This window comes from Rhea pennata, chromosome 2, assembly GCF_028389875.1.
Source record: "Rhea pennata isolate bPtePen1 chromosome 2, bPtePen1.pri, whole genome shotgun sequence".
Lineage (NCBI taxonomy): Eukaryota > Metazoa > Chordata > Aves > Rheiformes > Rheidae > Rhea > Rhea pennata.
Genome location: NC_084664.1, coordinates 98,826,993 through 98,850,954, shown reverse-complemented (window position 1 = coordinate 98,850,954; position 23,962 = coordinate 98,826,993). Strand labels below are relative to the sequence as shown.

Sequence of the window (23,962 nt, the reverse complement as noted above, 5' to 3'; positions counted from 1 at the left end):
AAATGGCCTTCAACTTCTGATAAAATGTTAGATACAGATTTTTTGCTGCTATTTTTCCATATCTGTAAATTAATAAACTTAGAGCAGTCCTAAGATAATAGTTTAGACACACATCTGTCAACAAAAGCAAATGAAAAATAAATTTAGCATAGATCTAAATTTTTTAAAAAATCCTTTGTTTTAGATAAACTTGTGATACATGACCAGTTGATTGTATAAACATAAAATATAACATGCAGTCTTCACAAGTACATTTTGCATGTACAGCACAGCTAGTATGCATGGTTTTGCTCATCTCAAGAATGCTAACCACATTTTTGTATTAACTTTTCATAATTTTTTATATAAAAATATAATCGAGCCCCTGAAAGGCTGTGTACTGTATCCTTCCCTTCCTTTCAGAGCAGGACTGTATCCAGCTACATACTTAACAAAGAAGGCTGAATGGTGTTATGCTACCTTTAGGCACAGCAGCCTTGAAGCAGAAGCTCAGAACAGTTCTTAACAGCGAAATGCGAAATCGCTCACCAGTTTAAAAGATCAGTGATATCTATACGAGGAACATTTGGAAGCTGAAAGGAGCCTAGTACCCTTCTTGCTTTATCAGTCATGAGCTAACACTACATAGTGTTACTTCAAAGCTCAAGATCCCAAGGTGTTCAGACTCCTAAACTCCCATTTGCACATATATGAAGTAGGCCAATAGCAATGTCATTTACAGTCTGCCTGAAATTATACTTAAATAGATTCATCTTTCTTAATGGTGATTTTGTATTAAGAGAGAATCAGCAGTCCCTCAGACTCCAGTTCTTCTGGGTTTTTTTTTAGGCCTTTTAAATTGTTATTTTTTCAGCCCTTGATGCCAGCACCCCACATACTCAGAATCACATAAATCACGGTTTATCTATTTTTTTATCTTTTCTAAAAAGAAGGCCAATTTCTCTCCTACCATTATGTCAAAATGCCTCTTTTAATCACCATGAAGTTGCATCTGATTCATAGCAGAGTACAAGAAATACTGGAGCACAGCTCAATCTTTTGTTTACCTTCTAACACAATGCACAGTGTGCTGGATCTAGACTCTCACTATTTATGCTAATCTTGACACTTCTCTTTTCCCCATCCCCTACCATCTAAGTACTTCATTTATTGTTCTGACTTCAGCCAAACATTGAAGTCATAGTTTGAATTTTTAGTTCACTCACATCCCTACCTCTTTTTCATATTCTATAGTTGCCCCTCCTTTTCCCTTTAAACATCAGGTCTGAGTAACTCTATCTTTTTCATACCTGCCATGTATTTACATAATGGACAACAGCTTATTTTCCTTTTTCTCCCCTCACTGAAACCTGGGAGCTCACAATGCTTGGTCCTTGTGTGTCTGCGTATCATCTGGGAAAATCTACATTTCATAGCAACACAGAGGTTAAGAAATATGAAGCTTATTTTGGCTCTGCTGTGACTCTGACTCGTAGCAGCCAACTTGCCTCTTTCAAAACGTCATTTTTCAGCAAAACCACAGGCTTTAATTCATTCCAAAACTACATGCAGATGAGCAGGCTCCAGCCAGCTCTCACTTGCCATGGAGCCAACAACTCCATCTTTGCTTTCAAAAACCTCATGACAGGCTAATTAATTTAATAGTCCAGTCTTCTCTTCGGTTGGCTTCAACTCCCTTCCAAAAAGCTTCCTCTTGCTCTTTACAATACCTTGAAAGTGATTTTCACACTCTGAAAACATTATTGCTCTTGACAGTCAGTCTCCGAATTTTCCATATACCAACAAGGGAAGCCAGATGCCTTTGGGAGAGAAGAAAAAATAAGGAGTGACAGATTCCTTCGGTACTTCCGCATTATCTCCAAAAAATGGTAAGTAGGATGGTTCAGTATTATTCTGCTGGTAATAAAATCCTTAGTTACAGGGACAAAGGACAATGGGCTACATATCTAATCAAAACCATGGGGCAAGGCCAAACTTTCTGAACTTTGTCTAAGAACAGCCAACAAAATTTAAAAGTCTTGGCTTGGGTGAAACACTGAAGTGTATTTCTCTCTACTCTATCATCCCTTTTCTAACAACAGCAGGACCTTCAGTGTAACTTTGCAGCTTTCCCTGAGGTAGGTTTTTGTTTTGCTTAGTTTTTTTTAAGTTTGGAAGTACTAGAAGGCAGAGATCATCTCTTATTACATATTACTATAGCACTTATCACCAAATGGCAACTGTCTGATAGCAACATTGTGTCATGTATTAGGATAGTTTAGAATTTCAGTGAAGTTTAAAGAAACTCCCATTCTCAGAATTTGTAGTTTTTCTCTGAAATATACTACTACAAATAGTGAATATTCATTGCAGACATCCTAGAAGTTTATGTAGGAAGGTTTTAGATAGCAGGAGACAAGGTTTGTCTCTTTGTAGTAAAATCGACTATGGCTATTTCTGAACTACAGAAGTACTGAAGCAACTTGAGGTGGAGGAGTTAAACGTTAGAAGAAGTGTTAGACACGTCTGAAGTCCAGAAAACCTTAACTCCACAGAAGGTGGCTACTTATTTCTACTTCTAAATAGAAATATAGTTCACTGAAACGTCTGACTTGATACCACCCCAAACACACACTCAGGGTCACAAAGAACAGCTCAGTGCTGATGAGAGGACAGCAGTCCAATGCCACTGGAACCAGACCATTTAGTTAACAACATATCATTCATAACAGTGCTTACTCACAAGACCAGGCATAATTGCAGGTACTTTAATAAAATTTTAGAAATGCCTTTCAGAGGCATTTACCAAGAGGACTTTATTTCTCTCCATAGCTACCCAAGGGCATAGCTATGTTTGTTAGAATGCTGATCAACTTCTTGATTTTTGTGCATCCTCTGATATTCATAAGTCTTCTGCAATAGGGCAGTATCTCATCATCTCATCATTTGGCACAGTAAGCTATCTGTTCATTAGGGAGAAATCATGTCCAAATTCAGGACTCTGTGGAAGAACCTGGGAATTCTAGATTTACCCTGAAATTACCCATCTTAGTACATTCTGTCCTCTTCTAGAAGTCAGCATGACTCTTACTTAGTCATGTTGTTTGTGACAGTTTGGAGAGAGAAATACATCAGACTCAACTTAGTCTTCAAATATTGTATCTTTTTGTTCATTACTATCTAAAAGATATTCCATCAGGGTAAAATTTCTTATGTTTAATCTCAGTCTAAGACCAGTTTCTAAGCTATTCTAGTTTCCTTCTTTAACCATTTTTGCTTTTTTGTTGAAATATTCAGAAGGAAAAAGGAAGGCTCCATAGCCATTTTAGAGTAGTAACAGTAATAGCTGGTATACACAGCCCTTTTTCAAAACCTGAGGTGTATTCACTGTGACCTCATAATTTAAAAGGACAGGAACCTATGATGTTTTGGACAAAATCTGGTTAATAAAGCAAGTTCCTTGCTGTTGAAAATGCCTCAGACATCTGCCTTATGTTCCACTGCAATTCTAATCTCTTAACTTAGTTTCTGAATCAAAATTTTTTGGTCTTTCAGAAAAGGACAGGTATTCTTGAAATGACCAATCTCTGTGATCTCTGGGGGGAAAAAACCAAAAAAACAAAAAACCCACCTTTCTTTAACTGTTTGTGAGTTAAAGAGCAGAGGAAGAATTCTCAATGGTGAGGACTTTCTGTCAATTGATGGCTGTTAGATTGCTCTTTCTAGAAGAGAGGCCAAGAACTCCACAGTTTATATGCCCTGGAAGCAAATCCTGCTTGCTTTTTTACACAGGCTGTGGTAACTGCTAGCCAAGGGCAGAGTCAAGCTGGGTGACATACTTAAGTGACTGAGTAGGTGCCCTGCCTGCAACGAAGCCCATCTCTCTGGCTGATTTCTAAGTTTCAGCACAGGGAAGAATTTTAGCAACAATGCCAGTAAATACAGGACTTGGGAATCTTCTGAACCAACCCGTCAGCACATACTGAACTAAGAAAGGAAAGAAATAGTCACTTCAAACTATGAAGTAGAGAAACAGTTCTGGATGGAACAGGCCTACCTTCTGCCAGGCCTGAAGGAAAACATATTCTTCACAGCTCCTCTACCTTGAAATCCTCAGTACAGAGTTTACTTGATCAGGCCATGCATTAAAGGAGGAGGAGGGAGAAAAATGTCTGAATCTAAAAACATCTTATTTAGTTGAAACTTAACAGTAATTCCATTTTCAAGCTGTAGTGAATAAGCATCAGCATAGCTTGTTATTCACAAAAAGAACGAATCTATAGAGTAACACGCTTTTCCGTCCAGTCTACCAATGTCAGTAAAGACTTTTCCATAGAGCATGTGTTCTTTTAATGGAAGTGCCATGGCCACACTCCAAGCTCCCATTTCCATAGGAGCTACATAGAGAGGTTCCCACGGCCTGCAATACCTTGGGGATTTGACGGGAAGCTACAGGAATGCTTCATAATTTAAAAATGCATTCACTTCTCTTCAAGGCATAAAGGAGAAGGTTCCCATAAACAATAAAAAGAAAAGTGAGGTTGGGCTGGAGGCCCCTTTGAAGTCATATCTTAGAAAGTTTCATTAAAGTTTGTTCAATCCCTGCTGAATCTTGCCCCTCTAAATCTTTATGTCAGGCATGAAGCTTTGACCTCACTCTCATTTCATTATGTTTAAGTTCTGAGATATGTTATAAGGAGTAGTGTTTGGGGAACAGCAAAAGGAGACTGCCAGGAAGAAGCTGAGGAAAAGGAAAGAAAAAATGAGCTCTCAGATCCTTGGAGGCGTGAGGGGACCAAATGAGTATCCTACTGATCCTGCAAAGTGTAGGGGACTTCTATTAACAGCAATCAAAATCTGGCCTACCTGCTTAGCACCAAATGCACCAATTTCTACTTAGATCACATAGAACTAACATGCTTATGATGAAAGTCATTATTAATAGTGTTTTGACAAAACAATACACAGGAATTTAGCCATGTCTCTCTACTCAAATTCAAGGGAACTCCTACAGCTAGAGGTCTCAGCCTTCCTCTTGGTGAGAGTAGAACAATGAATGACATATTCCAGGCAATTACAAGACCTTCAGCCCCCAAAGCCACATGGTGAGCATGACTGGAACATAAACAGATTAGCAGCTGCTAAGGATTTCTCTCCTCCTGATACTGGAAGAATGTTCCCACTTTGCTTATGTAGCCTTCAATGATGCATATCTATTCTTTTAATGAGAAAAACCATTTAACAAAAGTCAGAATATCCTCAATGCCTCATGTTACGCTTAGTTACCCTTCAACTCTTTGTTTTCTACAGTGCTGCTGACAAAATGGAGTCATGTTTTCCAGCACAATCTTGCTGTAAGTAGAGTAAAGCCCATGCCATTTCCTTGATTTATATCCTCCTCCAGACAGGCAGAGGCATGATGGGACCTGTTCTGCCCTGGAGCTCTGGTAAAAGTCAGCCATCTCTGATCAGCAGTCTTCAAAGAAAAATGGATGTGCCAAGAGCTGATTTGAGGTTCTGAAGTAATTTGTGTATACTAAATAATAACCTGTAGCGCTCTCAAAGTTCTTTACAAAGCAAGTAGCATCAATAAGTCTGTTCCATTGACTGAGGAAGTGTCACGGTAGCGTGCCGCAAAGTTATTTCTACAAGGTCACCCAGCAATTTGTTAAATAAAACCCAGATCCCCCTCTTTCAGTCCTCTAGGCAACCCTGCCTGTTTAAATACCTCTCCCTCTCCAACATTACCTCCCCTCAAAACCTTCTCTCTCCTCCCCCAGTTCCTGCTGATCTTTAAGAGTAGGTACAGAGATTCCACACACCTCAGACTGGGAGGCCACAATACTTAAGATGAGATGTGCGAGTCGCCACATGCCAACAGCAGTACAAAAGTCATTTCAATAGATCTGGAACATACGACTGCATTTCTATCAAATCAGTCAAAGTATACGATACAGCATTTAGGGCAACCACAGGAAGACAAATGATACACAAACTGTCATAAAACTCCTAAAAATGTTTAAACATATTTGAGTAAGTTTGTTCTAAAATTTTGCTCTGACTAGGAGCTCTAAAGTTGGATTATCCAACTGAACTACAGGCTCAAAACCCAATGTATAACTGCTTGATTCTGTGCCTTCCCTGCAAAGGTAAGCTCTTATTTGCTTCAATAACAAAGAAGAAACATTGCTCAACACAATCTGTGTTAAGCCTATGACAGTATGGTGCCTAGTTCCGTTGTTCCAGTGTTAAACTTGGGAGTTGAACTACATGAACTTTCGAAAATTGCAGTGTAATGCAGGGTTAACTTTCTTTACAGCCTTACAATTCTTTTAAAATCACATACTTGATTTGGTAGTACTGAAGTTACAGACTGACAGTGATCAAGAAGATTAGAAATTTCCATCTTTATGATAAACCAATAAACATGCTATTTTTCATCTACAAATACATAATAAAAATTAATCCCCATGTATCCTCTGCAACTCTACTAAAATATGATGCAGAAAACTTAGTTTGCTGGTATCTAGTGAAGCCAGGCATCTGGCCTAGATATTAATAGTAATACTACAATCTACATGTGAGAGTGGGTGAGAAAGGAGATGTTTAAAACATAAATCACCGCTTAGGATATTCTTCAATTGCCTAAGTATAATACATCCATGTTCAAACAACTAAAGCCCACTTAATTGTTCTAATAAAACCAGCTAAAAGAAACTTGACATAGCCAAAGCACACTGCTGGCTGGAAAGCTGAAAACTGTTTGCTAGTTTTGTTCTCTCTTTTTGTTCCTATATAGGGCTGCACGAAAACAAATATGATGATCCGTAAAGAATTGCCTCCATTTACACTAGATATGTCTGAAATTCTTGTTAACATTCAGAAGATTATTTAATAATTCACTAATTTAATTATTCTGATTTTTTCCCTTTATGATCTAATTCCGTGTATAAAAATGATTAAAACACTTCAAGCATGTTCCAGCTACCACATAAAGAAATGGTAAAGACAGAGTCACTTACACATATTAATATTTAATTAATAGCATCAGAGAAACTATAATCTAAGAACTAGAGTTAGATCTTACAGTACTGGGTAACTATAATGAGCCTTCATTCTAATCCCAGAGCAGACATTCATTTGCTATGTGCCTTGCAGGTTGTCGTGGAGGCAAATCATTCCTCAAAACCCTTATTCTCCTTTCTATTTTTTGTCTGCTTTACATTTTTTTTTTAATAGCAGAAGGTCTCTCTTTACATGCACAAAACCCCACACTAGCTCTGCAGCCTTGGTGAGCAGTTTGGGTGCTAACTGCAATTAAAAGTAATACCAACATTGTCCAACCTATTTCAACACAGCTCTATATCTTTGGGAGTTCTGAAATATTCTGAGAAACTTTACAGACAAGCCAAGAAGAGGCAGCCTATAGCAGGGAAAAATAAAAGCATATAAATTACTTCAGTCAAAATCATTATCACCCATCTTTGAGCAAACTGACTCCCATGATTTCTGTACAATCCCCAGGCCAATGAACTATAAACCTGTTTTTTGTTGAACTTTTTCCAGGCATCTGACTTTACATCTTGGTTAGCCTCTCCAAAATAGGTATTTCTTCGTAAACCACAGCATTACACAGCCAAAACAAAGATCATGCTTCTACTATTAAGCTCTACCATCTCCCTCTCAAGCAGCTTTAGGTTAACACTTGTTACTCCTGCATTCCCCAGATCTAAGCCATGCCAAATCTTGCTGCCTTCAGCTTGCTACCACATCACCTCTAGAATCTGACAAAGACTCTTGCTCACACTCTTATTTAATTCTCTTAGATCTGTTGTGTTCACATTACCCTCTTCATGCAGAATAGTGCTACCAAAATTAACTCACATTCCTGCCATTGTCAGTCGGAGATACCTTTCGTTCCCCAGAGACGTTCCTGATTCAGTTAGCATTTGCAAAGGCTAAATGAAGAAGCAAATATATTCTGTTTAGAATGACTTTGCATAACATGTTGTCCAACTGCCTCAGCTTTTATGTACCCATTACCACCATGAAAGCTTGTTTTCAATTTTTTCTACACCCACCAGTTTCTGAATACATATTAACTACTGACTCAGATATGGGACTGGAAGGAAGTACATGATCTTTGCAGCCCATTCTCAGCTTGTTCCAATATCCCCCAGTAAACCCTCAGTAAAATTTGCTTTCCTTCCATCAGATGAGAGAAAGGCACAGCTCAGCAGAAGGGTGGAGGTTAAAGCAGAAAAGTGGTTCCCCTAGCTCTGAAGGAGTCTTATCACTCTGTTCACATACCAGGACAATAAAAATCTCTACTCCTCATGCAACCAGCTTGCCCGAGGCTCAAAGATATAGGAATGTCTTCCTATTCAAACACTTGGCTCTTCTTCCCCACATTAGATAAAACACTCCCCAGACGCCAAACTTCTTTGTAAGCGCTCAGCTCTTTGATCTCAGAAGCAGCTGGAGCACAGCTGCTCTCCATTATATTTACAGCTCTCAAGAACCCTTCAGATTTTCTTGTCCTTCCTCACAGTCAGATATAGAGTGAGAACATCAGCAGCCACCTTTCAATTTCATGCAAAACTTGATTATTGCTTTATCTACTCTGCCCAATTCTTCCTTGAATTACCACTCACCTGGCCCATTCCCAGCTCTTTCCTTCTATCCATTCTCCCAAGCATGTCAGCAATGACTTCCTATTCCTTTCTCCAGTAAGGGACTACTTCACCCTTGGGAGTTTCCAGAGCAAGGCACACATCCTTCCCACAATATTCAGTCTGCGCCTACAAACAGTAGGGAATAGGCTGCTAGCCACCAACCATCTTTAACCAGGTCACAGAGATGTGCAGGGGGCCACTTCCACACAGTGGAGTTTCTCTTCTGTGCAACAAGGCTCAGTAAGCACAGAAAACACTGCCTCCTGAGAGGCAGGCAAATCCTAAGACTCTGCTAGAAAAACAAGGAGCAGGTTAATGCAGTATCATCTCACAGAGTCTAAGAGTAGACCAACAGCAGTGACTATCAACAGGACAAGATGGCTGAATTCAGAGCTAGTATGGTATTTTTATCCCTTCCTTAGTTGGAAAAGCCATCCAACCAACCTGTCCTGAGGACAAGAGATTGCAAAAACCAGCATGCCCAAATAACTCTCTCCCTACTACACTGAGCTTTGAGAAGTATTTATACAGTCCTTCACTTACATATCTAGGAGGCAGAGGGAACTGTTGGCTGGTCTGACGAAATATCCTTTAAAGGCTCATCTCAATAGTCACAGGCTGAGGAAAACCAATAGAGGTATCAGGTCAGGTCTGTTCAAGCTTCTTTCCTTTCAGAGTCTTCTCAGTGATCACAGTTTATCTGCTAATGCTTCTACAACAGCTTCCTCATCAACTGTCTTGAAGTGCTCTGTAACTGGAGCCCTTTGAAAACTCATTTCACCTGGTCATACTGCATTGTTTTAGTGCCAAAGCCAAAAGCAGCTGTGTTCCTGCTGGGAGTATTATGAAGCATATGCACAAAACTTCAGGTCTTTCTCTCAGTTGGGAAATTAACTCCCTGATCTAAGATTTTCAGTTTTGGAAAGTTTTTTTTTTTTTTTTTTTTTTAAAGCAGAATGTGCATTACACTTTTCAGTATGGCTGTACATAGCATGGTGGTAAAGCAGGTTAAGTATCAGTTTTCTAAAACAAGGGAACATTCTCCTTTTTGCTGAAGGGAAGAAAGTTTTTTTAGAATCAGTTTATTAGAATATGCCAGAAAGATGACAACATTCACTGGAATAGCAACAACACTTTCCATTGTCCAACTTTGCGTGAAGATTTAGACTTTTAACTTTGTATTACTACTTTTCTGCAGGTTTGACTGCTGCAGAAAATTGCTGGCTTGTCAGAGTTGTGCGTTTGTGAAAGATGTAACAGAATTGAGCAAAAGCAATTCTGTTTACTGAAGGTGCATGACAAACAAAAAATACCATGCAATAAATCAATGATGATGATTCATTCAATAGAATCAATCGATCAATAACTTCTATTGGGCTCTCTCCTTTTCTGTGCTGCTTATTCTGATGGGAGATCTTTATGTTTCCTCTACAGCTATGCCCCAACTTCTGCTACCAATCTCTCCATCTACCAAGTGAACAGCTTCTACTGTAGCACTGCATTGGTACTTTAATGATACGTACCCTCTCAACAAAAATAGTTCCAAGAATCTCAAGAGAAGTTAAACTGATTTCTTTAGAACTGCCTATGCCCTTAGGATGACTGTTTATCTTTAAAGAAAGCTGTTTCACTTCAACTGCACTGTTTGAGGGTAGGTCCATCATGTTCTTCCCAAATGTGAGCATGTCTCCAGTAACTGATGAAGTCTTAGCTCTGTAAGTTGTCCTGCAAGTAGGAATCACAAGCTGCTTTTAAAAGTAGAGATTTGGGGTGTATGTATCTGTATGGGAAAAGTGTAGATAAAGAAAGTGAGGAAGATCCATTTGTATCACTGCTAAAAATGAATTTCTTCTTTATGGTAATAGTGATCTACAAAAACAAAGCAGGTCTGCTACCTTTGCTTTTTCCACATTTGAGAGGTGCTCCACCCACTCTTACATAGCTCCTCCTCACCTCCATTCTTTTCCTTTCCCCTCCCAAACATCTCACTTTTTGCCTTTAAACCAGTAGATAGGCTGAAAAAACATGACTTTGAAGTTTTTCTGGATCTTTAAAGCATGAAGACATTAAGCTGCAAAATGAGCTTTCCTCCCAAGTATTTTAGCTAACAATCTGGAAACAAACTTTCAAATTCTGGGTAACACCTGGGTAAAAAGAAACACCACCTATAGTCAATTCCTGAGAACTAAAAAATCTTCTTAAAGCTAAAACTGTGGTCTTTCAGAAGACATTGTATGACCATCAAGAAACAAAAATCCATTTATTTCATTGCGGGTCGGTCACCTTTAAGGAGATATAAATAATGGAAAAAAAACACAACATTCTCTTAGTACTTAACTTATTATCCAATTATTTTTTATAAAAAGTATCTTATTAGGTTTCCGTACAATAACATGAAATTATTAGAATGCTTTTTCCATAGACAGAACTTCACGGAGGACAATCATCATTCGTTCCTACAGCCATCTGAAGCCAATAGTCCAGGTTTCTAAAAACAACAAAATTGTACAAGTTTTCTCCTCCCTTGTGAAAACCATGTTCGCTTTCTCTCCAGGAAACAGGGCTGTCTGCAAAGCCATGCACAGTTAAGGTCAACCAATGTGCCAGTTTTGGTTCATCAAAATAGCAGCTGCAAGATAGAAAACAAGTTAATAACTGTAACAGAATAAAGAGTATGTTCAAGTGTACAACAAAGTATAAAATCAAAGACACAGGCATATGGCATAATGCCATAATAAACATTTTTATTTAAAAGAATTAAAAAATCATTTAAGCTGTGGAAGATGCCTACTAAAACCATTACATACTTTTTCCTTTTATCCAGTAAAGAATCTATAACTTCAAATTGCATTATTTTTGAAAGATACAACTGGAAAGTCCAAAGGGGCACTGTTTTTCAACTGATGCTCCAGGATTAATACAGAGTAAGATGGAAGTGTAAAGTTAAAGCGCAAATTGGAGCATCTATTTTAAAGAATTTTAAAATGCTTTAGTACATAATAAATAAATTAAAAATATATATATTCTAGAAGATATTAGGAAATGAAATGTGATTGACTCTTTAGTATTCCCACTACATTATTTGACAGGTAAAACTGCAAGTTATAACTTAAAAATAGTTATAAAGTGTAAACTAGCTATTCTGAATTTCCTAAGACATTCTTTCACCTTTCAAGAACATTTACTAAGAGCAGTCACTATCAGAGCAAGAGACGCACAGTCAGACTATGGTTGACACTAACACTTTTACCAACAGAAAGGAAACAGATTAACAAACGATCAAAACCAGACATTATCCACTGGTCTTAAGCAAAGACTAAAAGCCAAGTGTATCTGTGTTCTAACCCTAGTCTACAAGCTTTCAGCATGAGATTTGAAAATTGCTCAGAGAAGCAACAATAATACTCCAGACAAAGCAACAGCAATATTGTCACTTGTCATGCTGCAACCATTAGCCACCAGCCACTCCACAGGTTTTCTTACACAGAGCCAGGAGCTTCCAGAATTTGCTATCAGTAGCAGCAGCACTAGTGTACAACATGCTTAGATATCGCAACAACCTACAATACACCAGTACCATGTAGCTTGATATTCAATTAGAATCACAGATACCCTGCTCATCACTATGCAATGCCACGTTATACCACTTGACACACAAAAAAACCTATTATAAGTTAACTTGTCACAACACCACAATAACAACGTGAAATATTTTTTTGGTATCGCAAAGGTTTCCAATCATACTGTACATCAACAGTTAAAAGTGCAGATCAAGTGTGTTTCAGAGTGCCAGACTATCATAGAAAATGGAAATTTGAAAGATGCGTGAGCTCAGTGGAGCCATTGATTTTAGAAATTAAGATAAAAAGCAAAGTCAGTATTAGAATATAGGGCAGGCATTCTCAAATTTGAAGTACCCAAAATTATTTATTGTTTTTTATACCATTGCTAAGCTTCTTGCTAGTTTCCTAATTAAAAAGTATCTTCATTTTGTGTACTGTTTTTGTTACTTACCTCCAATAGCACTAGTGAAAATAAGTATTTAAAAGTGATTCTGAGAAGTAAAAACTTCATGTAGAGTATAAATGTTTTAATCATGTACCCCTGTCAACCCTTACCACAGTTTTTCCAATAACTGAATTATCGTCTCAGGAATTATGAACCCTGTGATTGTGCACAAGAAAGCTTGTTCCACTACTGTGTTGGGCTGAGGACAGCAGTAGGTTGATAAAAAACTAAAAGATTTGTTGTCTCTGGAAAAAAAACAAAAAGCATAGCTGAAATAAACATATTTTAGGTCTTCTGCCGAAAGTCTTCCTAATGCTATCTACTACCAAGCAAATAATATTTGTGTATATCATCTAAATTATACTCAAACAGTTCAGATGTCATGCGCATCACCAAAAATGCAGATAAGTTATTCAAGACTGTTAAACAAGTACGTAAATACTTCGCAGGCATTCCACTTACAGAAATATGCCTTTTCTTTATTTAAAATATTGTGGCTTTCCGTACTTAAAAATATATTTAAGATCAAACAAGTTCAGATACTTACAAACTAACTTGATTCAAGACAGCCCCTAACCATTCAAACAGTTCCTCTGTGCTGCACGACTCTTCTGGCTTTCCTTGTAGTTCATTGCTTTGTAACACTGGACACTGCAAATCTCTTAATGTGCTGAATGTTATTTTTGGCTTCAGAGCCTGTATTTGGGTTTTGGGAAAGTATGACATCAGTGTTGATCCCTCTGTACCTTAACAACACAACACCACAAAGAGCTGTTACAAAACTACAGAACAAAGGGAGCACTGAATACATGAAATCTTCATACATGCACTGTTAGGCAAATAGAATGCAATGTTAAACTGCAAATAAAACCTTACATGCTATTATCTGTCTTTTGCAAAAGCCATAGAATTGTCATTTTCATTATTCTCTTGGAAGTGAGAATTAGTTCAAGTTCTAGCAATTTCGTACAGCTCAGTAAAAGTCCTATTTAACTGGTATATAAAGAAATAGATTTGCCAACAGAAAATTCAAGCATTTTAACTGGGAAAGTAATTCAGTATTTCAGCAAGAGGGATAGGAATATGTATCGAAGACATATATGGAGATAATGCATCCAGAACCAGGTAGAGGGAAGTAAATTCAAATGAACTCAAGTCATATTCTCCCTCCAAAAGCGTTGAATACCTGGAGAACCTCAAGATCACTAGTTCAATAAGAACAGTCTTCTAGAGACACGTGACATCTAGAAGCATGAGCAAGTCTGACAGAATCACTGGTGGCAGCCCAGCAGATCTCAGGAATACCTTGCAAAAAATTATTAGTGTGCATTTCTCCTGCAACATGCCTTGACAACCACAGGATATTTCCCTTTTCTTTGTCCTAGAAGACGCTCAAAGTCTGCTGTCTAGCAGGTCAAATTAGTGGTTCTTTTAGTCTCTCATCTGAAGACAGGAACATATAAGAACCATTCTAGGATGTATTATCCCATCATCTAAAGACTGCACACTTGATATTCCAGGTGTGACAGGAAACTTCAATTTAGGAAGGAATACTGGAAAAATTTGAGATTTATATGAAATCCTGAAATCACCTTCAGATAAGGTGTATTTGCAAGGTAATATTATCTCAGAAAAAAATCCAAAGTAGTCATCAAGACTAGAAGCTCTCCTACCCACCTCACTATGAATCATAGAATGAATCATAGAATGATAAATTTGGAAGGGACCTCTGGAGATCATCTAGTCCAACCCTCAGCATGGCCCATACGGGGACTGAACCCACGGCCTTGGCATTAGCAGCACCACGCTCTAACCAGCTGAGCTAAACCTGTGGCGTCTGCCATCCTAGAATCCAGCTTTTCCTGAATAGTGGGAAAGTAAACAGGTGATTACAAGCTGAAGAACAGATTCACCAATGACATGAAGATGAATTCAAGGGTTCATGGAGGGAGCAGGACTTTGAAGGGAGAAAGAAGAAGGGGCAGGGGAGAAATCCATTACTTCAGTTCAGAGGACAGAAGAAAGTGAGACAATCTCAAATATGGTATAGATATAGTAGCTAGATGCACTATGACCGATCTGTGGGAAAGGTCAAGTATCTTCTACATCTAGTAAGTAATCCAAAACGGTAGACAAAAATCAGATCAAGGATGCAGTGCAACAACCTAGCTACACATATTGTCAGAAGAAATCTGATCCACTTGCCTGTATAACGCTAAAACTATAAAAACCTAATCTACACTTGGAGACAAACACCTCACAAATAAAGGGATATTAACCAAATGCCTTTTTGAAGCAATAAGGTAACTGATGCAAAATCGATTCTCCTGCATTTGATACTCTAGATAAAGCATTATTTCTTGGTAGTTATTACTTTAAGAAAATGTAAAAATGTAGTTTGTTACTCATGAGAAGCCAGAAGTTTAGAAAAGCATTCAAATTACCCTTGTAAAGGCAAGTATGAACAAATGAAACTCAAGAACAGGATAGAATAACTGGGGATCCAATATCCAAGGCCCATTACCAAAAAGTTATGAACTGCCTAAATTCCATCAGCCATACCTATCTTCCAATGGACAATCTTTTAGGGGAACAGAAAAGGACTAAGCTGATCCCTTTTAACAGTCCTTCAGAAAAGGCTGTTTAAGTGCAAAAGGGTGCAGGGACAAGGAGAGGCAGCTATTCAACTCTTGCTAATTTGTTTTTTGTTTTGAAGTCTGAAAAATGCTAGAACAGGTGATTCTTCTTCAGATTGTGCTTCCTATAGGCCTTCATTATACTAACAGGATGTATATAGAATGTATAATATTTCCCCTGAATTCTTAGTCAAATGTAAAAACTTATACATAAACTACAAATGTCCATTCCAAATGGGAGCCTCAGCTATAGTCACAGCTTCAGGAAATTCCAAAGGCTACAGCCAAGACTTCAACACAACAATTCTTCTAGCTACGGCATAGCTTCTCCTGTCAACAACAACCAGGCACATTGTCAAAGTTCTTTCTTTTCAGTCAAGAAACATTTAAAATTGTCACAGAAATTACAGCAAAAAGAAGAGAAAAGAAAAAGATTGTTTTCAATCTGTCATTAGAGACATGAGACATTTCACGTTCCCCTTTTCTGTTTCTCTCAGTGCCAGAACCACACACACACACAAAAAAAAAAAGGTACGAAAACAGAAAACCTTGCTTGTGGAAAATAAAAAGTCTTGTTTATAGATTTGCAGCAGAGCTGGCCATAGCAAAAAACACCAGGTATCAGCACTAAGACTGTAAGTAGAACATTCTTCTATGCTGATGAGGATGAGGAACCTCAGGAGGAAATACAGTCCTTCCTTCCCCTTCCAGAAAAATCTACAGGATGCTTCATATCTATTAATAAAATCTATAAAGATTTTATTTTCAGCAGTAGAACTAACAGTCTTGCGTATGTTATAAGCACTAGATTCCTGCACAAAAAGCACTCAATTTTAATTCCATATTCAAAAGATGACTGAACTATAGTTTTTGGAGAGTAAAAAACCAGAAAAGGAATGCTATTCTTCCTGAATACTGCTACACTGGCAGCAGCAAACATAAGAAGCATACCAGCCCTAGAAGCATTTTGCTCTCTGCCCAGGGTCAATAAATCTAAGCAAGCTGAGTCTTTGGATCTCTGCTACCTTAGTTGAATTTATGTCACCATTTATGGTAGCAAGAGTCTTTATTCTTTTATCCTTTCCTGAAGAGGAAGACAAAGTGGGAATGTAAGCCTCTAAAATTCTGCTGTATCACCCGCAGAGAAGAATCCTTGTCAAATAATTAATACTTAAAAAGAAAAGGGGTTGAAGGAACATGAAGGACTCAAATGAAACATAGGACAGTACTAAAGGGTGCTGTAAGCATTTTTAATTTCTCAAGTCAATAACTCTTTCTCAGACTTGGTCTTGAAGAGTCAAAAACCAGTCAGAATATAAAGAACAGAAGGGAAAGCATACTTGAGGACCTCTCAAACACCTTTGCACTGCAGTAGAGTTTCTTAGCGAAACATCACAGTTCTGATGAACAAATACACATTTTTTTTCTGTAGCAGTGACTCCTGCAGTTTCTGTCAATGCCATGCAAATGCTTTATAGTCCTCAATACAGTCTGCTCTGAGGGAATACAAGCAACTGAGAACTTTGGAAAACGACCTTCAGAAGAAAAGCAATAAGTAAATACAGAAAAAAAAATTAATGTCATCAGAAAACAGTACATTTACAAACACTAGAAGATGATTTGAGATGACACAATTTCTAATAACAAGAAACTCTCACTCTGCTCCAATCTCAACCAAGTGCTTGAGAATAAAATGAAGAAACATGGGATATTGTCTGCATCAGTATATACAGCACCTGACAAAAACAGAGACTCCATACATGCACTATAGCTACTGTTGAAGCATAAACTTCTCCATCTCAAGTACTTTGACAACACAACACCAAATCTGTACCACATACACATTAATAAAGCTTTAAAAATTGTGCATTAATAACAATTACAGATGCCACAGATTTATAAAGAAGAGGCAGTGCTATCAAAGAGGTAAAATTAGGCCAGCAAGCTTATCCTACAGGAAAGACAGGGAAAGGAAACAACTAACTCCCATGAATCACTACTGCCTTCCTGAACTGAAATTGGTGTATACGAAGTTACATACACACACGTATATACAACAAAACAAACAAACAAACAAGCCAACAGCTCACCCAAGCAAACTTAAATCAATTTTTTCCCTCCACTAAAAACATGGTTTGACAATCATTAGAAAAGAACAGTTAACTAGGAATATTTAAGATTCCAGTGTCAGTTACATTTTAGATTTCTGTTTTGTTCTTATTACCTGTATTATACCAAGCTAGCAGAAAGTCAAATTCTAAAGGTTTCTTTTCTTTCAAGGCCCAAAGCACCCTCTTATGCTTCTTACTGTCAGGATGAAAGCTGGAATCTGTCAAGTCAATAGTTATAACTGCAAAATAAACAAAAGCAAGTTTTACTCAATGGAACTCAATTTTAATATTAAATGTTACAAGAATTAAACAAATTAAAGAAACCAGAAAAAAATAAACATCCTTTTGACAGGTACAGAATTTTTATGAAGTATTTAATTAAGCAAATGCTATTCCCCATTTTGCCAATGAACATTCTTCTGCCACCCTTATTTTAATACATTTTGTAAACTGCCTTCTAGGGACAGGAGGGATAGATTCCTTTTGTAAAACCAGTAACAGAAGTCACAGAAGAGTGGATTTAAAAATATCTTAGTAACTAGTAATTAGCACTAAACAAGCTAAATCTTCTAACACTAAAAGCCATGTGTATGGCTACAACACTTTTTTTAACAGTTTCTCCATGTAAGTTAGTCCCAGGCTAAAAGTTGCATTTATTTTTAAGATGGAAACTGCAACATACATTTTATTTGACAAATTGAATGGTAAAATGATATCCTGTTATCCCAAAAATATTTTTGTACATAACAAAATGTACAACATTCTCTGTATCCGTTCAAAAATATTATTTTTTTCTCAGTACCTAGTAGATACATGCTATTATTTTAAATGACAAATGTAATAGAATTCTCCCTCTCAAAAAAGGAATCTTCGATGACGTTCTTTGCTGAATTTTTGGAGTGTGCAAATTATAAACTTTGCCTTAATTAGGTGAGTATTTTCTGAGTAAAATCAGAAAGCATATATACTGTACCCAGTATATAAAAATTTCTGACTCCTGCATCACTCCAGTATAAATAATACTTCTAGAAAAATGTGAGAATTAAAAGTTTTATAGCATTACCCATAAGATCATACATGTGTTTCCTTACAACTGCTTTTTTATTTCAAAAATTAATGTTTCTCATCATGAAAACCTCGTATGTACATCTGGAAAAATACCACCGAGACACTAATCAATTTTAAGAAAAGTTAAGTACGGCTAGTTTTACATAAGGTGCTTCACAGACAGATCTGAAATAAGTGCTGTTAACATAAACAGTACTTACTATATCTCATTACTTTTTTGCCAGAATACCGAGAAGGGCGACCTTGCAGTCCAAGTTCTTCATAAGTATCCTTATCCACTGATAAAATTAGTTTTCCTATAAACAAAACAAGCCTTAATACAAATAATCTTCAAAATAGCTCCCTTTCAAGTCTTCTGAGAACCTTTATGCAATGATAGCGCTGGATCCCTTGGATATTACCAATGTAATCCAGAGTCCTTTAGTGCCAGTTAAATGGATTACCTGATTAATCCTTAAAAAAAAAAGCCAAAACTCAACTACTCTTTGTTACCAAATATGTCTCATGAACCAGAATAAGTGTAATATTATTCCTTAAATACACACAGCTACCATTCCTATCTGTTCTACCTTATTTATATTACCCCAACCCTTCCTATACTTGTCCCCTAGCATTTGCTATATGATTTGTTGAACACTGGGCCTGATTTTGCAAATATTCATACATACACCACACAACCAAACATAAAAGAGTAGTTCTACCAACCCCAATGGGACTGCTCACATAAGTGAAGATAAGAATTTATTGTTCTAGAGCATATCTGCTTATCACTAATCCCACTTCCAGGTTCATGAACCTGGATCTGCCGCTCTGTACAGAACTTCCACAAAGCTCTTAACCACAGTCTTTTGAATACAAGCAATGGCATAATACATAATATAAACAAATAAGGCTGTTGCTACAAATTTGGGAAGGTGGCATCACCAGGAATTCTAACATTGGTTCACACTAAGTGTGTATATCTTGTAATAATTAAATCATACAAACTTAATCATTATTAAGTTTCCATTCTGCTAGGCCTATGCAAATACAGCACACAAAGGACTTCCTGCTCTGAAGAATCTGAATTTACTGATGCCCTGATTAGCACCTGTTACTTTTAAAGATTTTAGGCTAGAGGGTGATTGAACTAATTTTTATGTCTATTATATTTGATAAAGAAGATACAATATAACCCCCAAAATATTGCTCCATTGTTTGCTTTGCATGAAAAATCTCACCTGAAAAGTAATTAGAAAATCACAGAATGTTTTGTTGTAAAACTCTGATGGAAATACAATAGAGTATTTTAATATGTTACACATTTCTCAAATAATGAGCACTGAGTAGTTAATAAGATTTCCGAAACAGTGCTTATTTTATTAAAAGATGTGCTTTTTTGATACAAATTCTCTTTTTAAGATCAGGTAGTTGGAACAGAGTTGGAACAAAAATATTCCTTGGTAGCATTTGCAATGACAGCTGAAGCACTGACAATCTGACTCTGTAAGTGAAACTAATTTTTACTTAGTTTTCTAAGAAATAAAGTAATTTAACAGCATGAATCAAGCAATAACTTAAAATGAAATATTTTAATAATACAAGCATATTTTTAATAAAGTAGCAACTATAGAAGATACTATACTTTCCAGTTTACATCATTCCAAATGAAAAAGAGACTATAATCATTATGTGTTATTAAAAAGAATCATACCAGTTGGTAGCAGAGCTGCAGTATTATCTTGATCAATTTTTGTGTTATAGGTAAGTGCGTAGCATGAACCTTTAACAGTGAAACAGAAAACCGTGAGATTACACATGAGAAAGATATGACAACATGAGACTCATCTCAAGATAACAGAGCCTGCCAAATACTGTTTGAATCATTCTTGATTTGTGTTTTAATTAACTAACTTTCTTCCACCTTCTCAAAAAGGCATTTTGTTATTATCCTTATAAACCTTATATTAGCACTATTTTAAAGGATCTGTAACACAAATAACAAGCAATAATGCCCATACAAAAAACACTATTTCCACTTATGACCTCTCCTACTCTGTAAATGGAAAAAAAGTTGTTTCCATACACTTTTCAGCTATCAGTTCACCTAAAAATAAGATGGAAGATACTCGTACTACTCAATATATTTTGTAGTAGTTTTTGCCACAATCTATTTCCTTTTCTAGAAATCAAGAGTCAGATCCTGTAAACTTGGCATATAACATACCGCTTCCATAAAACTACTAGCATAAAACCTATTAATGAGACTAAAGAAAAGAGGAAACATAGTCCTCCACTAAGCAAGTAATGTATCTCTTGTTCTCCCATTTCTCTTATATGTTCTCTTATGTCCTTTAAAGCTTTTTTTTCTCTCTCTGTCAAGTCATCTGAAGGGAACAACATTTATCTTGAGCTCAAGATGTGCTCTAGTAGACGAAACCAGAATGCTGTGAATATGCAATAAAAGCAAGTTTGCTGGGCAAAGGCTGCATCTTTCCTCACATCCACTTTGTTCTTACTATTCAGGGATGACCCACTACAACTCTGCTAGAAACAAGGCTATTTTTTCTCTTGCAAGGGAAGCCTAGGCTTTGCCAGGTGTGGAACACAGTTCTGAGCTGAATTATGAGGAATCAGAAGTGGAGAAGGAGCTATTTCTGCAGGAATCTAAATAAAGATGAGAGGTAGAAGATAAATAATTGAGAGGATATATGGAAACACTTTTGACAGCTGGTTTGTAGAATTAAGATGCGATAGGAAGAAACGAAGACATTAGGCTACACAAGGCTGACTTTATGCGAACTAGAGATGCAATTTTTTCATTAGGAGCACAATAAATTATAATATTAATTAGAGAGAGAATCATGGGTCTGAAAGCTGATTTTTAGGGAACAGAAAATATGCATCATATGGAAACTGCAGAAAAGGGCGGGAGGAATGGGCAGAACAACCACAGAAGGATCTGTCAGGTGTAAATATATGCTGACACACCACAAAGCAGAAAAAAACAGACAAAGAAATGCATGTGGAATTTTGTTAGTACTTCCTCCCTTCCTTTAAAATACTTTTTAAAGCATATAATTACTGAAATTTATTGTGTCATGAAGAACATATAATATTACTGTATTTATCACATTCTGATTACCTCCTTACCTTTCTTCACAAAAGTATCAATGAATTCATGAGTGACCAATTGATGAAGTGATAAATTCCTCATCAGATAGTACTCTCCAACATCTGCAATCGTACTTTTCAGCACTTCAGGTAGTATGCCACATTCAGGGATCAAAAAAGACACCTATTAGGAACATATTTGTAACTTTAATCATGTCCAGAAATTATTCTGGGGAAAAACAGAGAAATACATATTAAAATAAATTTATTTTTGAGGAGATCAATATGTTACATCAAAATGACATAAATAAAAAATGTTAGTACCTTCAAAATTTAACAATTTTCACAAAGTCTCCATGTACAGCAATAAATAGTTTTTTGCATTTTATATGCTATACAATAGCACTGGAGATGTTATGTAACAAGACAATTCTACACAGCATGACCTGACTAAAGATCTTGTTTCAAGTCATGATAAAGCTAGCTTAGACAATTTCCTACAGCCCTTTTTGCAAGATGCAGTTATAACTAAGAATGTATGCTAGTCACTTACATAACCACCATTAAAAATGAAAATCAAAGTAGAATTTAAATCTCTTTTTGAACAAATACATATTACTGAAATATTCTGAGGATTAGCAGGGTGAAGACACCACCAGACAAAAACCTGAAGATGGTCTTATTAGTGACAAAATAATCACAAAAAATTGTAAAGTCTTTTTCCTTTTTAAAAGACACATTACAGCTAAGATTTCAGTAACAGGTTGCTAATCTAATTAGGAAACTAATTCTCAAAAGGGCTGAGCACCTAGCTGTTCTTACTAAATTCAGCACTCAGTCTTTCAGTCCAATTGCTTACCATTAATATCTATTTACTCTGTTTAAAGCCTTTGCTCTAAGTGTTTCACTGATTAAGAGAATTTGTAAGTCCAGGATTCCAGAGCAAACAAGTTTATCACCAGGATAGGCACCAAGCTTCCCAATAACTGTGTGCTAGCAGAGGAAAGGTCCTCCCTGCCCCCCACATCACACACCAAGAAAAAAGGTTTTGCAGAGCAAAATAGCTCTCAGAGGACAGGTACACAACTCCTTTGGCGCACACACACAAGAGAAGTAACTGCTTACCGCACAGTAAAAACCAGTTACCTACTAGAAAAATTCCTTAGGCAAGGACATAGACAGGATCTGACCAAAACCTGCAAGAGTCTAAGACGGCAGTAAGCAGACAAACACTGAACACAGCAGCATTAAGTTGTCTAAAATAAGGAAGTAGTTGTTAATAACAGCAATACATAATACTTTGGGAGAAGTGGAGATCACATGAGAAAGGCCTTTCAGGGCATACCTGAGGCCAGGCTTCAGTTGAAACACGATAGCCCTCACTGCTTTGACTTTTACGGATACAGTCACCCACATTACTCTCTCCAGGCACTAGCACAACTGAACGTTGTCACCTCTTCCACCAGTTCACCCTTCATATATTCTGGTTGTGTTGGTTCTGCTCTGTGAGGCACTGCATGCTGTGCCAGACCGCGAAGTTAACGTGGCCAAAAAGTACTTTTCTTCTCTTTCTGTCTTCCCCCCCCCCCCCCCCCCAAAGATGTGTGCAGGTTACCTCTGACAAGGATGGGAAACTGTTATGCAAGCAATGGCTTTTGGACCAGTCCACAACGACACAAACCAGCCTGGCAAAACAGCCACAGAACCAACTGAGCCACAGAACCAACTCCAAACATGAGCACTTTGCTCGGACTGAGGCCTGCTCTGGTTTTCCTCGGGGTAGGTGGGGATGCGGGGGCCTGTTTCGAGGAGGGATTTCCAGCAACTCAGCCTTTTTACCACAGGAGAATCACGCCGACAAGCAGCCCCGCGTAGGCTGGCCGCGCTCCGCTCGAGGCCCACTGTAAAAGGGGGCTGCCGTACGCCAGCGCGGCCACCCTGCCTGAGGGGCCCTCTCTCCTCGCGCCCCAGAGCCACCAACGCCGACGCTCGCGCGACAGTCAACGCGCGCAGCGTCCGTTAACGGACGCCCCCCCCGCGCCGCGCCAGCTCGGAGGCGACAGCGGGGTAGGCGGAGGGCGGGGAGGCCCCTCACCGCCCGTCCGGCGGGCGAGCGCACTCACGCGGCAGTTGTAGGCGTGGTCCCGCACGTGCGCCGCGTGGCGCGAGCGCGCGTGCCGCGCGTGGCTCTTCTCGCACACCAGCAGGTGCCGCGGCGCCTGGCGCAGCCGCCGCAGCGGCACCGACATCCTCCCGCTCCTCCCCAGCGAGCTCCGCGCGCCGCGGGAAGGGCCGGGCCGGGCCGCCGATGGGGGAGCGGCCCCAGCAACGTCACCCGCCTCGCCGAGGCAGCGCGCGGAGAGCGAGCGGGAAGCGGCAACGGAGCTGTGCC

The 23,962-nt window shown here is 38.1% G+C and overlaps 1 protein-coding gene across 3 annotated transcripts; it reads right to left on the bottom strand.

The window, feature by feature from the left end:
- Nucleotides 1–10,987: 10,987 nt before the first annotated feature.
- On the bottom strand, nucleotides 10,988–23,962 carry RPP40 (ribonuclease P/MRP subunit p40). Of its 3 annotated transcripts, none has more exons than XM_062570007.1 (8): nucleotides 23,694–23,962; nucleotides 21,610–21,754; nucleotides 20,171–20,239; nucleotides 18,678–18,773; nucleotides 17,523–17,648; nucleotides 13,210–13,408; nucleotides 12,773–12,907; nucleotides 10,988–11,283 (listed from the first exon to the last, which is right to left on the bottom strand). In XM_062570007.1, the coding sequence occupies exons 1-8, from the start codon at nucleotides 23,817–23,819 to the stop codon at nucleotides 11,085–11,087; spliced, it is 1,095 nt and encodes a 364-aa protein (XP_062425991.1). In that variant the 5' UTR covers nucleotides 23,820–23,962; the 3' UTR covers nucleotides 10,988–11,084. The 3 variants fall into 3 exon arrangements, with proteins under 3 accessions (XP_062425991.1, XP_062425993.1, XP_062425992.1); XM_062570009.1 differs by having other exon boundaries at nucleotides 23,666–23,712; XM_062570008.1 differs by lacking the exon at nucleotides 12,773–12,907.

Bases quoted from the DNA above. Each gene is read 5' to 3' on its own strand.
- RPP40 (XM_062570007.1), bottom strand. From the start codon at position 23,819: ATGTCGGTGCCGCTGCGGCGGCTGCGCCAGGCGCCGCGGCACCTGCTG. The intron at 20,240-21,609 runs GTAAGGAGGTAA...TCACTGTTAAAG, and splicing joins TGATACTTTTGTGAAGAAAG to GTTCATGCTACGCACTTACC. The intron at 17,649-18,677 runs GTAAGTACTGTT...TTTATTTTGCAG, and splicing joins CAAAAAAGTAATGAGATATA to TTATAACTATTGACTTGACA.